This window comes from Hibiscus syriacus, unplaced genomic scaffold (assembly GCF_006381635.1).
Source record: "Hibiscus syriacus cultivar Baekdansim isolate YM2019G1 unplaced genomic scaffold, ASM638163v2 tig00111310_pilon, whole genome shotgun sequence".
Lineage (NCBI taxonomy): Eukaryota > Viridiplantae > Streptophyta > Magnoliopsida > Malvales > Malvaceae > Hibiscus > Hibiscus syriacus.
In genome coordinates, this window is record NW_024063053.1 from 256,610 (window position 1) to 274,677 (window position 18,068).

Genomic DNA, 18,068 nt, shown 5'->3' on the forward strand with positions numbered 1-18,068 from the left:
GTTTGAATGAGAAACAGATGGTCTCTCCATCACTGCTGTTTAAATGCTAACTTGAACTTCTGAAATCGACCATAGGTTTAACTAAAGCTTCATTCTACTAAGAAACCATTGCTCTGCAAGTAGAGCTCAGGGTTGTGTAGATGAATAGATGAATTCAACTATAGATGTTGATTTATTCCAATCCAGACAAATTGGATCTCCAGTTTGAATTTAATATATTTATAAACTATTTCATTCTAAATTTTAGAACGAAACCCTTGCTTTGCAACTACAGCTCAACATGTATACTCTTATAGAACGTTTGATAAATTTAATATATTTATAATCTATTTTGTTCTAAATTCTAGATTAGATTTCCTATAGATTAACATATTTATATTAGGAAAAATTCTACAATACGTGTCATGTACCAAAATATACCACTAATTTTGAAGGTAAATTTTTTTAAATGGTCATTAAACTATACTAAAATACTCCTTTTGAACATTGAACTTTTAGAAGTTACATAATATCTCATTCAATCAATCCCTCAATTGTATTACAAAATGAATATCACATCTTTAATTATCATTAAAGGGATAACTTAACATGTTAAATTAATAAAAAAATATCTTATTCAATCCTAAATTATAAACTAAATTTCATTTTGATATTTTTTAATATTTTGAAATAATAATTCTAAAAAATTAATTACATATATATATAAATTCACTATTTTTTTAAATTATAAAAGTATTTCTAAAAAAATGTAACTTTATAATTAAGCTTTTAGTTCATAAAATTATAATAATTATTTTTTAAAAAAATATGAATTTATTAAATAAAAAAATTTTTATAATAAATTTTTTATTTAATAGTGATTATATTTGAAAATGTATAATTTATAATTTTTCAAATCCAATAATTTCAGTTACAAAGATGAAATCATTTTTTATTAAATAATGTGATTCAATTCTTTAACCTTTTTAATAGTGTTAAATATAATTTTAAAAATATATTTATAATTTCAAAAATAAATGTTGAAAATCCATATATTTTAAAAAAAATTCTAATATTTTTGGACTTATTACTTAAAATTATTGAAAATTTTCAAAAACAAATTTTTAGTCACAATTGATGGGGCAAATGAGATTTTTTTTATTAACTTAATATGTCATATTAGCCCTTAACGATAGTCAAGTGCCAATAATTCTTTTTAACGAATTCTAAAAGTTGATATTCATTTTATAATTTTTTTAAAGTTGAATGACTAGAAAGATCAATTTATCATAGCTTAATGACTATTTATAAATTTATACCAGTATATATCGATGGATGACGTGTGCGGTAGACTCATCCTTTGTATTAGAAACTGGTAACATAAAGGAATGGAAGTTCATTGAAATTTATTATTATGGTTTTTGAGTTTAATCACTAGCATTTAATTTATTGATATATTAGTTTAGATGAGATCTTTTGATTAGGACTAGATTTAAGATTTGTAAAAAAGAAAAAGAAAGGTTGATATTTAATGAAACAAAGCCATTATTATAATAATGAAAGAAAACATGTATAAATGAAATTACACGTATAATTACAATTTCATCCACCAAATTTCCAACACATTTTTTTGGGGGTGGTGGCAACAGTAATTGGTAACCGACATATCCATCTCCCTGCAATTTCAGCCACAAAATTTGATGCAGAAAAATTGGGCACTACGAATGCGACTTTTGAGTATATATGATCACGTTGTTCCCTCTACAAATCTCAACTTTAGAAGAAACAGAAAACATCCGGGCCATTAAAAAAAACCTCAGGTGCTTATCGGGAGAATTCATCAGGTAGAGGACAACAAGTGAAAACAAGACCATCAACGTAACCATTTGTTTGATTTTTTCGGATGTGTAGATTACCAGTTGAGAACTCTGCAAATAGGTGAATAATTATAACAATCAAGAATGTTGGAAATAAATAATGCTTTCTTTTTTTTCAAAGAAGGGTTACAAGGCTAGTTTATATACAGCTATAAGGTTAGATGATTAACCGAATTACAACATCTAACTAGCTAACTAATGAACTAACTTGAACTAACTGAACTGACTGATAACTAACTAATTACAAGCAACAATGCAAGCTGATATATCCTAATACCCCCTCAAGCTGGATGTGCATATATGTTAAGGAGACCCAGCTTGTCAATGAAAGCACGATGTATGGGAGGCCGAAGAGTTTTTGTAAAAATGTCAGCCAACTGGTTTGAGGAACGAACATGGAATAGCTTCAAGAACCCATCTTTCACCTTGTTTCGTACAAAATGACAATCAACCTCTATATGTTTTGTCCTCTCATGAAACACTTGATTAGTTGCAAGGTTGATTGCAGCCTGATTATCGCAATATAATCTTGCATAATCGACATCCTCATGAAATGAAGATAGCAAAGAAACAAGCCAAACTAATTCACATGTAGCCATGGCCATAGCTCGATATTCAACCTCACAAGAAGATCGTCTAACAACAGCATGTTTCTTCGATTTATAGGACACCAAACTATTACCAACGAAAGCACAAAAACCTGTTGTGGAGCGTCTTGTATCATGACAAGTATTGTAGTCTGAATCAACAAATATGCTCAGATGATTGGTGGACCGAATTGGAAATAATAAGCCAATACCATGAGAGCTTTTAATGTATACCAGAAGGTGTTTTAAGGCAGTCATATGAGGCAGTCAAGGTGATGAAACAAATTGGCTCAATAAATGTACAGTATGAACAATGTCTGGCCTTGTATTGGTCAAGTACAACAAACGACCTATCAACCATCGATACTCCTGAGAATCAGAAAGTAACGTTCCTTCATTTGCACTTAACTTCAAGGAAGAAGGCATGGGTGATTCGGCTGGTTTGGCACCCAGACAGCCTGTATCTTCTAACAACTGCAACACATATTTCCTCTGGGATAAAATATTTCCAGAGCTATTCCTAGCAATTTTGAAGCCTAGAAAATGACACAAGGGTCCCAACTCCTTTAGTTTGAAGTGCTTTTGTAAAAGGCTTTGTATTTTATGAAGAGGTTGTAGGTCTTCCCCAACCAAAACAATATCATCTACATATACGAGAATAACAATGAATTCATTTCTACATCCCCTTGTGAATAAAGAATGTTCAAATGGAGACTGCTGAAAGCCAAGTTGAATTACAACATTAGAAAATGCAGTAAACCACTGTCTGGATGCTTGCTTCAGACCATAAATGGATTTGTGAAGCCTGCAGACCATATTAGATCCTTTAAGCTCAGATTTGTATCCTGGAGGTAATTTCATATAAACTTCCTCATCTAATACACCGTTGAGAAAGGCATTGTTTACATCTAATTGCAACAAATGCCAGTTACGTGTTGCTGCAAGAGAAAGCATGACTCGAAAGGAAGTCATCTTTGCAACAGGTGAGAATGTGTCCATGTAGTCAATTCCCTCAACCTATGTGAACCCCTTAGCAACCAGCATGTCTTTACAATGGTCAACCAAGCCATCAGCATTGTACTTCACCCGATAGACCCATTTACAATCAACAACACTCTTTCCATCAGGTAATAAAACAATGGTCCATGTTTCAAGGTCCTCCATAGCTCGAAGTTCATCACTCATAGCATTCCTCCATATTGGAGATTTGACAGCTTGATGATAATAGGATGGCTCAGCAACGAAATATTTGCAATAAAAGCTCCATACTCAGTTGAGAGTTTTGAAGAAGAAAGAAAACTTTCAATAGGATATAAGCATTTGGAGGAAGCATTATTACAATAATATTGCTGAAGATAGGATGGCTACTGAATAGTACGAGAAGAACGTCAAACTGGTATTGAAACAACATCAGTCAAGGCAGTACTATTATTCGAGTCAATAGGTTCTAAGGGAATATTATCATGTTAATCAGCACATTCAGAAGAAACACCATCATTCGAATCAATAGGATCAAAGGGAGCACCACCAGTCGAGTCAGTAGAACCAAGGGAGGCACCACTAGTCGAGTCATTAGAGCCAAGAGAAGAACCACCATTTGAATCAATAGGTTCAAGAATAACCTGTTCAGTCCCATGTACACGTGAAACATCAACCATGTCATGTACAACTTTTGGTAAGCAAAAATCCTGAAAAAAGTCAACAGAATGGTCAGACAACTTTATATTTCGAAAAGGAAATATCCCTTCATGAAATACCACGTTTTGAGAAGTAACAATCTTCTGGCTTTTTAGCACATAAACACGATATCCCTTTACACCTGGAGGATATCCAAGGAACATAGCAGGTAAAGCTCGAGCTGAGAACTTATCCTATTGAGACTTCAATGTAGAAACAAAACAAAGACAGCTAAAGGCTCGTAGCCTGCTGTAATCTGGTAGATGACCATGTAAGACTTTATAAGGGGATTTATTGCTCAATTCAGGTGATGGAAGTCTATTAATTCAGTATGTTACAGTGAGTAAACAGTCACCCCAAAACTTGATTGGCACCTTTTATTGGAAATACAAAGCACGAGCAACAACCAACAAATGTTGATGTTTCCTTTCAACTACAGAATTTTGTTGGGGTGTTTCCACACATAAAAACTGATGAACTATACCCAAGCTAGTGAACAATTCAGTAAATTTTAATTCAGGAGCATTGTCAGACCTGAAGGATTTTATATCAAGTCCAAATTGTTTTTTTATCATTGATATAAAAGCAGGTATAATTGTGTTGATATCAGACTTATGCTGCAACAAATAGACCCATGTAGATCTTGAGAAATCATCAACCAAGGTTAGAAATGAAGCCTGACCAGAATATGTTTTGTGTTTGTAAGGTCCCAATATGTCACAATGGATTAATTCAAATAACCATGTAGTGTAAGAAGAAGAAACTGGGAATGACAATCTTTGTTGCTTGGCCAATGGGTAAACTTGACAAGAATCTTTCATTTTTATAGTCTTTAAAAACAAAGCATCTTTGAGAAGATGCATAACATAAAGACTGGGATGACCCAACCTATTGTGCCAGTCACTAGACAAAATGCTAGAAACATTATTACATGAAATATTGGTTTTAAATTAGGACATTTTTAGCAAGTAGAGTCCTTGAACCAGCTCACCCTTCCCAATCACTTGATGAAGGTCCTGAATTAAGCAGTTCGTTTTGTAAAACAACACACTAAGATCAGAGAATTTCAACAATGCACTAACTGAAAGTAAGTTGAATCGAAAATCTGGAACAAACATCACATCATGTAACACAAAATTAGATGAAAACCGAACTGTGCCTGCAAAGCTGACTGGAATGATGGATCCATTAGGTAAAGTGACTGAACATCTCATTTTAGGAAATAATGATTCAAAGTTATTTCTTGAACAACATATATGCCTTGAAGCCCCCGAGTCTAAAATCCAGTAATTAGTCATTCCAGCACCTGAAGCAGTTATGTGTGACAAGATCTTACCTTGCATGGCAATATTGATTGAAGTGGTAGGAATGTCCAAAGAGGATGCAGTTTGTAACTGAGAGGTAAGCATGATAATCAATTGTTGGCATTGTTCAGGGGTGAAGGCTTCAGTGACACTGGAAGAGCCTTGTTGAGAAACTACAGAATTGGTATGGATGACTTGAGGATTTTTACCACGAGAAGAATTCGAAGAAGACCAATTCTTGGAGTTATAACCAGGTGAATAACCAATCAATTTATAACATCTGTCCTTTGTATGACCAATGAGGTTACAATGACTGTACAAAGGTCTGTTCTTACGAGTGTTGGTGCCAGGATGAGCCTTGACAGTAAAGGTAGGCTCAGAAATAGGATGAAGAGATTGCATATTTCTTTGATTCTCTTCTTGAACAATTAGAGAAAAAAACTTTTGAAATGGGAGAAAGAGGATCCAATAGAAGAATTTTTCCCCTTATATGAGCATATGACTCATTTACTGTAACATCCCAATCTATGGGATAGTGACTAAATTGTAAAATTTTAGAAATTGGTGATTAAAGTAGGATAATTAAATAGTTCAATGATTTATTACAAATATATGATGAAGGTTATTTAGTAATTATGGAATGAATTAAAGGGTAAAATGGTTAATTGACAAGTAAGATTTTTATTCTTCCTTTATAAGAAAAGGGAACCACGTGGAAAGGGAGAGATTTCTCCAGAGTTCTCTTCTTCTCCTTTCTTCTTCTTCTTCACGTGGAAACCAAGAGCAAAGGTAAGTTTGATTTAGCTGTTGATTTCTTGAATTTTTAAGTTGGATTTGAGTCTTTAGGGGCTATATAAGCTTAAGGAAAGCTTATATAAGTTTAAAACACCAAGAAGAGAGAATTAGAAAGGAATTTCTATTAAGAGTTTATAAATGAACTTATATGATAAAAAGGTTTTTGAAGTTCTAAGGATGAATTTGACTTTTCAATGGTCTAATTAAAAAGTTAGAAGCAATAGAATTGAATTTGGAACATGTTCAAAATTTAGTGTAATTCTTGAATTACATATGGATTTTGATGTTAAATAGGTGATTAATGAATATAAATGAGTTTGAATATGAGTATGTAAATTAAGAATAAGAAAGGGGATGATATATGAAGTTATTAAGCTGAAAAGAGTGGATTTTTGGGCATAAAAATGAATTCTGGGCTATGTGCATCGATGCACATTCAATGTGTACCGATGCATCAAGGGTATTTCCAGAAATTGTTTAGTGTGTATCGATGCACAGGAAGTGCATCGATGCACCCATTAAAAATGGAAACATCGAATGCATTTAGTGCATCGATACACCCCCTTAAAATGAAAACATCGAAGGTAATTTGTGTATCGATGCATTGGTAGTGCATCGATGCACTGTAGAATGTATCGATGCACTTCAAGGGGAAATTGAAATAGACATTTCTTTTGGTCTAAGAAATGATAGATTAGAGTATATTAATGGGATACTGCTATGTATCAATGTATGATCATGTAGATATCGAACATGAACAAGTTACCGAACGATTATCAAGTTAAGATTCGATTGAAAGAAAGGAAATCATAAAAGTGGTAGTGACTAGTGAGGCCAGGTGAGTGTGCATTATTTTATATATGATGTTTAATGGGAAATAAGACTTGGGACAAGTCTATTTTTTTATAGTATTGTGCATGAAGTATGAATATGAACATGTGTTTGTTATGAGTGTCTGAGTTATATGTTATGGTATGTGTGGACATGTTATTATATATGTATTTCATGGTTGATGTGAATATATGCTATGTTATGATGATATAAAATATATGATATGATAAGAAATTACATGAATATAAAAGAGAAGTTATGTGATAAGATCTTTGAGATATATAGAAATGGAATATAAGACTACGCGAATACATGATATGGGATACATTAGGTAATATATGAGAATATGGTAAAAAGCGAGTTTAGAAGAAATGATATGAATGAAGTAATAAAATGTAAAGGTTATATAAACAATAAGAATGTGAGTTGGGCAAGTACATAGTAGTATGATCATTTATGTGAAATAGTAAAATAGAATTATATCATTGAATGAGAATTGAAACAAGATAGATAATATTGACCTATATGATGATATGAGAATAGTATATCAAATAGGAGACTTGAACATAAGTGATAATAGGAACATATAAGATGAGATAAATGGGAATGATACATATACTTAAATAAAATTATGATATATGGGTTGTATGATAGAAATCTACGGAGTCATATTAAAAAGTTATAGGTACTATACGAATTGAATTAGGTAAATAGATTAGATTAGTATATAAATGAAATAATAGAAGTGATATATGTTTATAAGTATGACAGAGGTGATATGATCTAGGTGAATATCATAGAAGGAGGTATAAGCTATATGATATGATATAAGTTAATTTATACATATATGATATAAGTTATTAATCAGGACTTATGAGATTATTAGAAGGAGAATATAAATGATGTGAATACAAGTATAGGAAAGATGATATATATATAGGAAGATGAATTATATGAATACACATTTAGGTGAGGAAATGATGGATTATATAAACATGTGAATATATATATATATATATATATATATATATGATAAGGCATAAAAATAAGATATAAGCAATGTGACAAGAAATGTGAAATAGCATGAAAAGTTGATATGAGCTACGTGATATGTGAAAGTGATCTACGTGATTATACGTATATGTGATTCAACTTATGTGACATAATCTACGTGCTATGTGTAAGTGAACTACGTGTTTATGTGAAAATGTGAAATGACATAAATGATAACTCTCATGTTATGTGTCATGAGAGCTAGGGTATAGTTGGCATGCCAAGAGTCGAGGGTCTACGCGGTCATTCGGGACATATATGTATTCTTTGGAACATGTGTGAGGTCTTTTGAGACACATACTTGATCCTTGGCATATGTATATGATTCTTAAGGAATTTTCTACGTGGTCCTTAGGGACAACCTTATATGTCACTTCGGTGCATTTCTACGTGGCACTACGGTGCAATTCTACGTGGCACTTCGGTGCATTATATGAGCTGTGGTGAGAGCATTAGTGCACAACCTCTATAGACTCACATATATATATTTCTCACATGTGTACATGGGCTAATAAATAAACAACAACAAACATATAGTACATGTGACTTGTACGCTTTTGTGCTATGAATGATATTATATGATTTATATGATGATATGTGGATTGTATGATTAAATGAGTCAAATGTTAGTTAAAAGGCTAGGTATAAGAGGATATTTATTAAGTGATATAAACAATAACGAAATAAGGCTAATGATAGAAATGATGGGTGATGAGTATATGTGTGTGTATATGTTCTTACATGTAATGATATATTGCATAGATGTTATAGGGATTTATTACTTGAATAAGGGTATGAGTGATAGCAGTAATTGTTCATGCATGATTACAAGCTATAGTTTATATTATATGATTATTTGCCTTACTAAGTCATAGACTTAGCGTGTGATTCTTTCACACGTAGGTTAAAGAAGCGAGAAGAGAAGCGAATGAGAGCAAGACAGGTCAACATCTCCATTACAAAATTTCAGATCAGAAAATAGATGATTTAAATGTGTTTGGTTAATGTGAATATAATTGGCATGTACTAATTGATTGAGTTGAATATGCTCTGATCGTTTTGATTATTTTGGGTCAATTTATATAAATAAACTGCTTTTATTTTAATGAAAATTTTAATTTTTCTTTGAATATTGTCAAGAGTCAATGTTTGAAAAGTTAATGTGACACCTCAGACTCGTATTCGGGTCGGGTACGGGTTGGGGGTATTACATTTAATGGTATCAGAGCTAAGGTTTAGCCGATTCTAGGCTTAAATCGAAGTCAAATGAGTTTTAAAAATGTGTACATGCTATCATAAAGTGAAAATTTATGATCTGATAGTGTAAGGAGTGTATTGTCTTGCTAATAGAATTAGATTGCTAAGTTATAATAGAAGTATGATTATGATGATTCCGAAATAAAGTGAAAGGTGATATTCCTGATTGTTATAGCTATTCACCTGCCCTGGCCAGGCAGGATGAGGAGTGAACACATCAGGAAATGCCTTGTAAGCTCAAATGATGATTTCAGGAATTTGAAATCATATCAGAATAGTGATATAAGGTATTCATTGTTTTGAACTGGAAAAGTGATATGAAGTAATTTTATTATTTTATGGATAAGATATAATATGGTAAACAAGTGTCACCATATGAATGTTAAAAGATCAAGTGATGTAGTTATCATTTGTAGAAGAGTTTAAGAATAAGTGCATTAGTGATATGTTTATAAGATGAATGAAATCAGAGTTATGGATTTGAACAAAAGGGTAATATTGAGTATAAGCAAGAGTGTGAATATGATAAGGGTTGGTACTTTAGAAGAAAGAGTTAGCGTTGGCTAACAAGATTACATGATGAAAATTATGTTGATTATATGAATGTGATATAGTGAAGGAAATAATGATTCTTATGTTTGAGGGAAAGTAAGGGAGTATGAAAGAAAAGACATGATCGATGTTATAAGGATATTTTGATTTATCGAAAGTAATGGAATAAGGAAAGAAAATGATAGAGTTTACAATATTAGATATAATAAGAGTTATACAAGAAGTATCGATTATAAGTTTGATATAGAAATGAGAAAAGTGCGTAAAGTAATATGAAAAGATCATGTGTATTGAAGTACAGACAAGGATTAAGAAATGATGAATGGTCGGATGTATATGATTGGTTAATTAGGGCTTGTGCCCTAGATTGAATAGTTGTTATTAATTAGCTATAATATCAAATGTGATGGAGTTATAAGATTTGGAAAAGATATAAGATTGAGTTAATCAAGTATAACGTGGATTTGGATTTGGTAAGGTATTCTGAGTATGTAAAAGAAGATAAGGATTTTGTATAAGAACAAGAATTTTGGGTAATTCATATGGATTATAAGAGTTACGAAGATGCGATGAAGATCGATAATCAGAGATAAGTATAAGCGATATGAAAAGAGTATGAGAGTCTGAAGAAAAGATATGATATATGTTACAAGGAGGTTTTGATTTGTGAATGAGTAAAGGGATAAGGAAATTAAATGAAAAATGAAATTAAAGGGGTAAATATGATAAATGTTATATAGAAGTGTAGCTGATAAGTTCGATGTAGAAATACGACAAGTGTGCAAGGAGATGTGAGAAGATTGTTTGATTATATAAAGTATATGTTTAATCACATTTGAAGAAGATTTAAAGTTTGGTATTGTTATAAGGTAATTTGAGGATAATGAAGAAATAGATGGATTAATGATATGGAGTGATGAAAATAGAGGTTATTGATTATATGATAAATGACAGTGATGAATATATAAGGGAAAAAGGTAGTTGAAGAACTAAAGGAATGAAAGAGCAAGTAATGGAGACAACATAAGAACATTAGAATATATGTTCTTATCAATGCGTGCAATGAAAATTCGATGATGAATTTTCTTAAAAGGAGGGGAGATTTGTAACATCTCAATCTATGGGTTAGTGACTAAATTGTAAAATTTTAGAAATTGGTGATTAAAGTAGGATAATTAAATAGTTCAATAATTTATTACAAATATATGATGAAGGTTATTTAGTAATTATGGAATGAATTAAAGGGTAAAATGGTTAATTGACAAGTAAGATTTTTATTCTTCCTTTATAAGAAAAGGGAACCACGTGGAAAGGGAGAGATTTCTCCAGAGTTCTCTTCTTCTCCTTTCTTCTTCTTCTTCACGTGAAAGCCAAGAGCAAAGGTAAGTTTGATTTAGCTGTTGATTTCTTGAATTTTTAAGTTGGATTTGAGTCTTTGGGGGTTATATAAGCTTAAGGAAAGCTTATATAAGTTTAAAACACCAAGAAGAGAGAATTAGAAAGGAATTTCTATTAAGAGTTTATAAATGAACTTTTATGATAAAAAGGTTTTTGAAGTTCTAAGGATGAATTTGACTTGTCAATGGTCTAATTAAGAAGTTACAAGCAATATAATTGAATTTGGAACATGTTGAAAATTTAGTGTAATTCTTGAATTATATATGGAGAATAGGATTTTGATGTTAAAGAGGTGATTAATGAATAGAAATGAGTTTAAATATGAGTATGTAAGTTAAGAATAAGAAAGGGGATGATATATGAAGTTATTAAGTTGAAAAGAGTGGATTTTCAGGCATAAAAATGAATTCTGGGCTATGTGCATCGATGCACATTCAATGTGTACTGATGCATCAAGGGTATTTCCAGAAATTGTTCTGTGTGTATCGATGCACAGGAAGTGCATCGATGCACCCATTAAAAATGGAAACATCGAATGCAGTTAGTGTATCGATGCATAAGGAGTGCATCGATGCACCCCCTTAAAATGAAAACATCGAAGCTGATTTGTGTATCGATGCATGGGTAGTGCATCGATGAACATGTTAAAGAATGCATCGATGCACTGTAGAATGTATCGATGCACTTTAAGGGGAAATTGAAATAAACATTTCTTTTGGTCTAAGAAATGATAGATTAGAGTATATCAATGGGATACTGCTATGTATCAATGTATGATCATGTAGATATCGAACATGAACAAGTTCCCGAACGATTATCAAGTTAAGATTCGATTAAAAGAAATGAAATCATAAAAGTGGTTGTGACTAGTGAGGCCAAGTGAATGCGCATTATTTTATATATGATGTTTAATGGGAAATAAGACTTGTGACAAGTCTATTATTTTATAATATTGTGCATGAAGTATGAACATGAACATGAACATGTGTTTGTTATGAGTGTCTGAGTTATATGTTATGGTATGTGTGGACATGTTATTGTATATGTATTTCATGGTTGATGTGAATATATGCTATGTTATGATGATATAAACTATATGATATGATAAGAAATTATATGAATATAAAAGAGAAGTTATGTGATAAGATCTTTGAGATATATAGAAATGGAATATAAGACTACACGAATACATGATATGGGATACATTAGGTAATAATATGAGAATATGGTAAAAAGCGAGTTTAGAAGAAATGATATGAATGAAGTAATCAAATGTAAAGGTTATATAAACAATAAGAATGTGAGTTGGGCAAGTACATAGTACTATGATCATTTATGTGAAATAGTAAAATAGAATTATATCATTTAATGAGAATTGAAACAAGATAGATAATATTGACCTATATGATGATATGAGAATAGTATATCAAATAGGAGACTTGAACATAAGTGATAATAGGAACATATAAGATGAGCTAAATGGGAATGATACATATACTTAAATAAAATTATGATATATGGGTTGTATGATAGAAATATATGGAGTCATATTAAAAAGTTATAGGTACTATATGAATTGAATTAGGTAAATAGATTAGATTAGTATATAAATGAAATAATAGAAGTGATATATGTTTATAAGTATGACAGAGGTGATATGATCTAGGTGAATATCATAGAAGGAGGTATAAGCTATATAATATGATATAAGCTATTTTATACATATATGATATAAGTTATTAATCAGAACATATGAGATTATGAGAAGGAGAATATAAATGATGTGAATACAAGTATAGGAAAGATGATATATATATATATATAGGAAGATGAATTATATGAATACACATTTAGGTGAGGAAATGATGGATTATATGAACATGTGAATATATATATATATATATATATATGATATGACATAAAAATAAGATATAAGCAATGTGACAAGAAATGTGAAATAACATGAAAAGTTGATATGAGCTACGTGATTTATGAAAGTGATCTATGTGATTATACGTATATGTGATTCAACTTATGTGACATAATCTACGTGCTATGTGAAAGTGAACTACGTGTTTATGTGAAAATGTGAAATGACATAAATGATAACGCCCATGTTATGTGTCATGAGAGCTAGGGTATAGTTGGCATGCCAAGAGTCGAGGGTCTACGCGGTCCTTCGGGACATATATGTATTCTTTGGAACATGTGTGAGGTCTTTCGAGACACATACTTGATCCTTTCCATATTTATATGATTCTTAAGGAATTTTCTATGTGGTCCTTAAGGAAAACCTTATATGGCACTTCGGTGCATTTCTACGCGGCACTACGGTGCAATTCTACGTGGCACTTCGGTGCATTTATACGAGCTATGGTGACAGCATTAGTGCACAACCTCTATAGACTCACATATCTATATTTCTCACATGTGTACATGGGCTAATAAAGAAATAACAACAAACATATAATACATGTGACTTGTATGTTTTTGTGCCATGAATGATATTATATGATTTATATGATGATATGTGGATTGTATGATTAAATGAGTCAAATATTGGTTAAAAGGCTAGGTATAAGAGGATATATATTAAGTGATATAAACAATAATAATATTGATAACGAAATAAGGCTAATGATGGAAATGATGGGTGATGAGTATATGTTCTTACATGTAATGATATATTGCATAGATGTTATAGGAATTTGTTACATGAATAAGGGTATGAGTGATAGCAGTAATTGTTCATGCATGATTACAAGCTATAGTTTATATTATATGCTTATTTGCCTCACTAAGTCATAGATTTAGCTTGTGATTGTTTCACACGCAGGTTAAAGAAGCGAGAAGAGAAGCGAATGAGAGCAAGACAGGTTAGCATCTTTCTTACTAAATTTCAGATCAAAAAATAGATGATTTAAATGTGTTTGGTTAATGTGAATATAGTTGGCATGTACTAATTGATTGAGTTGAATATGCTCTGATCGATTTTGATTATTTTGGGTCAATTTATGTAAATAAACCACTTTTATTTTAATGAAAATTTTAAATTTTCTTTGAATATTGTCAAGAGTCAAAGTTTGAAAAGTCAATATGACACCTCAAACTCGTATTCGGGTCGGGTATGAATTGGGGGTGTTACATTTAACCCCATTAGGAATTGAATGAGTTGTTCTTGTTTATGTTCAGCAAGCATGCGTTGTACTCCTCCACAATTGCACTGGAGACAACTACACAACTGTCGAATTGAAAACATTTCATCCTAAACAATTTTCAACTGAGTATAATAATTGCTTATTATCTTGCACGATCTCGCATAATCGTTTCTTTAAGTGAAACAAACGTGGTCCATTCAACTGCTGGAAATGATCAACCAAATCTTTCCACATTTCAGCAGCAGTCGTATGGTATAGTAAGCTGGCAGCGATGTCTTTGAAGACTGAATTGAGAAGCCAAGAATTGACCAGATTGTTGGCTCTTGTCCAAGCATTGAACTGGTTTACCATAGATGTGTCACGAGCTTGAATGGAACAATCAATGAAACCAAGTTTGTTCTTGGCAGATAAGGCAAGCATCATCGATCTTTTCCAGCTGTGAAAATTGTCATTGGAAAGCAACTGGCTTACTAATATCATACCAGGATTGTCAGACTAGTGCAAGTAGTAAGGATTTGCTCCATTGTCGAAACTATCGTTCAATGATTCAACCATGATGAAGCGTGAGAAGATAGACACAAACTTCTGATACCATATAACAATCAAGAATGCTGGAAATGAATAATGCTTTCTTGTTTTCAAAGAAGGGTTACAAGGCTAGTTTATATAAAGCTATAAGGTTAACTGATTAACCGAATTACAACAGCTAACTAGCTAACTAATGAACTAACTTGAACGGACTGATAACTAACTAATTATAAGCAACAATGCAAACTGATATATCAAGCTGATATATCCTAATAATAATATTTGAAACTTGAAAGCGACCAGTGAGAGAATCCAATTGCCATGGAGAAAAAAATATCACCACGATTGTTCATTATAACCGATCATGGCTCTTAAATACAGGAAGAACAATCTACCACTCGTTTAAGGCGAAGAAAAGAATCAAAACAGTGGAGCCTAATAAACTAATGGATTGAGCATATTCTATATTCTGCATGGAACAACTGGTGCCTTTCAAGGGGTAAAAGCAGAAAAAAAAATGGAGAACCTTGGAAACAAGTCATGACGGTGACCACCACAGATTCTGATCTACAGCTGCAAACCTAACCATTGACGAAGAAGGATGAGATGCAAAAATATTATCAAGAACAAGGGAAATAATGAGATGGGAGATGAATAAAACACGGTTAGAAACACCAGTGACAATATAGATTTTCCACTGATACTGTTCTTGGTAAGCAATTCCCCCTATCCTGGCAAAAACAAGAAAGCATAAAATTTTTTTGAAGATTATGGCCAATCTTTTCTTTGCTAACCCATTTGTAGAAATATCAGAGATAAACTAATGAAAATGTGCTAAGACCTCCCATCAAAGAGAATTTGTCACCGAGGGAATGCCAAATTGATTCGTAGTAGCTATGCTATGTAATCTAGATGTTTATTTTCTGTACTTTGGTTCCTGGTCAGCGAACACATTCACATCTTCATCTTTTGCTACTTCGGTTCCTGGTATATCGAACTCTCCTTCAAATCTCTCATTCAATAATTCTTCCCAAAATCGTTCATCAAGTTCGTTGTCACGATTCTCTCGATGTTCGACCTTATCTCGAGCTTCCTGTTGCTCTCTTCTTGCTCTACCATAGCTTTGCATTTTCAATGCAAGCGCTTCAAGTTCTGTCACTTGATATCCATGATCACCAAATACTAAAGGTTCAGTTTTAACAGGATTCGTTCCACCACAAGAACAAACTCCGCTCGACTCACCTACATCCACACCACAGGATCGTCGATCAATCGACCTCCTCCTTTTCCTAGATATGACTTCTTCAAGCTCCATTCTTTTCTCCTCTTGTTGCATTAGCTCCTGGACAAAACCCGGATTCTGCATCGCTCTAGCCAAGAAAGACATCATTTGCTGTTGTTTGTTTTCTGTGATTTGCAGCCTTTCTTCCGTGGTCTGAGGATAAGCCCGAGTGTCCACTTGCTGCTGTCTTAGCTTCACCAATTCCATCATTAGAACCTGCTTGTCGCACCTCAAACGATCAACTTCTCCTTCAAGTTCGAACCTGCCAACTTCAACACAAGGACCAAGAGCTTCTTGAGATGGGGTCTTTCTTCTCCTAATGCTCTTTAAAAGATCCTTTTGTCCCTTAAGAAACCCTTCATTCGCAAACTCCCATTTGTCTGGATCTATCTTTTTAAAACCCTGCTGGGAGTTGAAAATTCCAAACTCAGTATCCATTTATTAATATCAACCACTAAAGTTTCAAGCTAAATGAAATCACACAATAACCAACAAAAAACTTGAGACAGAAGGGACTGGAAACTTTTTAATTCCATTGATGATGGAGACGGACTAAGCAATTATTCTATTTGCCAGTCTTTTCATTCAAGAATAGTTGAGCAAAGTCCCACTTCCAGAAAGAACCAAGTGAAACTGACACGAAAGCCTCCAAAGAACATTCTACCAAAATGGGGTGTTTAAAACGTAACTGGCTGAGAATATTGGGTTTATGAAACCATGCGAAATTACAGAACATCCAAGAACAGTCCCAAGCATTAATTAAACAAACATGTTTATGAGTGTATTTCTCACGCATTAAGCATCCAATTAAACGAAGATACAAGATCATTCCCAATTTGTGAAAAATCGATATAAAACTAGTGAACAACCAAGTTTTCTCCAAAGCAGCTGTGAAAACTTAAAATGAAAATCAGCTGAAACGGGGAAATTGCAGAAGAAACACCCCAAGAACATTTTGCACCAAGTTCATCACCAAACTTTCAAAGCATCTTTTTCTCTATCTTTATGAAATGAAGTAATATTGGGAGAAACAAAAAGGATTGGGAACAGAGAATAGGAATTGAGGGGTAAGAACACTTACATAAGTATTGAGCTGTCTAACAAAACTAGAGAAATTATTGTGCTTGAAATATCTAGGGAGCAAATTAGCGGAGAAAGAGTGAGGATCCCATACAATAAAGCTGCCGCCTCCTCTGCTCCAAGAAAGTATGTAGTTAGTACTAGGATCATCCACCATGTCAAAGGTCTTGATAAGGAATGGCGGCGGCCCTGCATCGTGGAGACCCTCCATCGGCTGCGGCAGCCCCATCATCATCTTTGCATCTTCTTCGGACCCTGAATAACTCGAGCTAGGGTACTCCTCCACCGGATAATAAGGATTCATGGTTCAAAAACTACACTTTTTTCCTCCTTGAAAGTATACGATTGATGTGATTCTCAATTTGAATTATTTTCTTCCCTTGACAATATCTAGTTTACTGCTGAAGAAAAGGTTCGATCAAACGCAGAGTTATGGAAAGGAAGATCAAACTGGGAACAAAAAGAAAAGGAAATTCGAAACAGGGGACGACGCTCCAGGGGGAAAAATCTGAAGTAGGATTATGAATTGAGAGTGGAAACAGTGCTGTAAGGTGTAGACATTAATTTTACAGCGCCACGTGTCTCATTCCTATGTCTCCTCTCCGAAGACTCCTCTTGTAGTTAATTTTCACAGCAACCAAAGAGCGTTAGAAATCTATTTTGTATAGAATTTTAAAAATAATCGGTTTTTTCATTATAAATACATGTAA

The 18,068-nt window shown here is 32.8% G+C and overlaps 1 protein-coding gene across 2 annotated transcripts; it reads right to left on the bottom strand.

Annotated features, from left to right (window-relative positions):
* Positions 1–15,762: 15,762 nt before the first annotated feature.
* LOC120158270 (heat stress transcription factor A-6b-like) lies at positions 15,763–17,837 on the bottom strand. Of its 2 annotated transcripts, none has more exons than XM_039169153.1 (2): positions 17,453–17,837; positions 15,763–16,680 (listed from the first exon to the last, which is right to left on the bottom strand). In XM_039169153.1, exons 1-2 carry the CDS (start codon positions 17,660–17,662, stop codon positions 15,913–15,915), a joined length of 978 nt encoding a protein of 325 aa, XP_039025084.1. In that variant the 5' UTR covers positions 17,663–17,837; the 3' UTR covers positions 15,763–15,912. The 2 variants fall into 2 exon arrangements, with proteins under 2 accessions (XP_039025084.1, XP_039025083.1); XM_039169152.1 differs by having other exon boundaries at positions 17,360–17,831.
* Between the last annotated feature and the right edge of the window lie 231 nt (positions 17,838–18,068).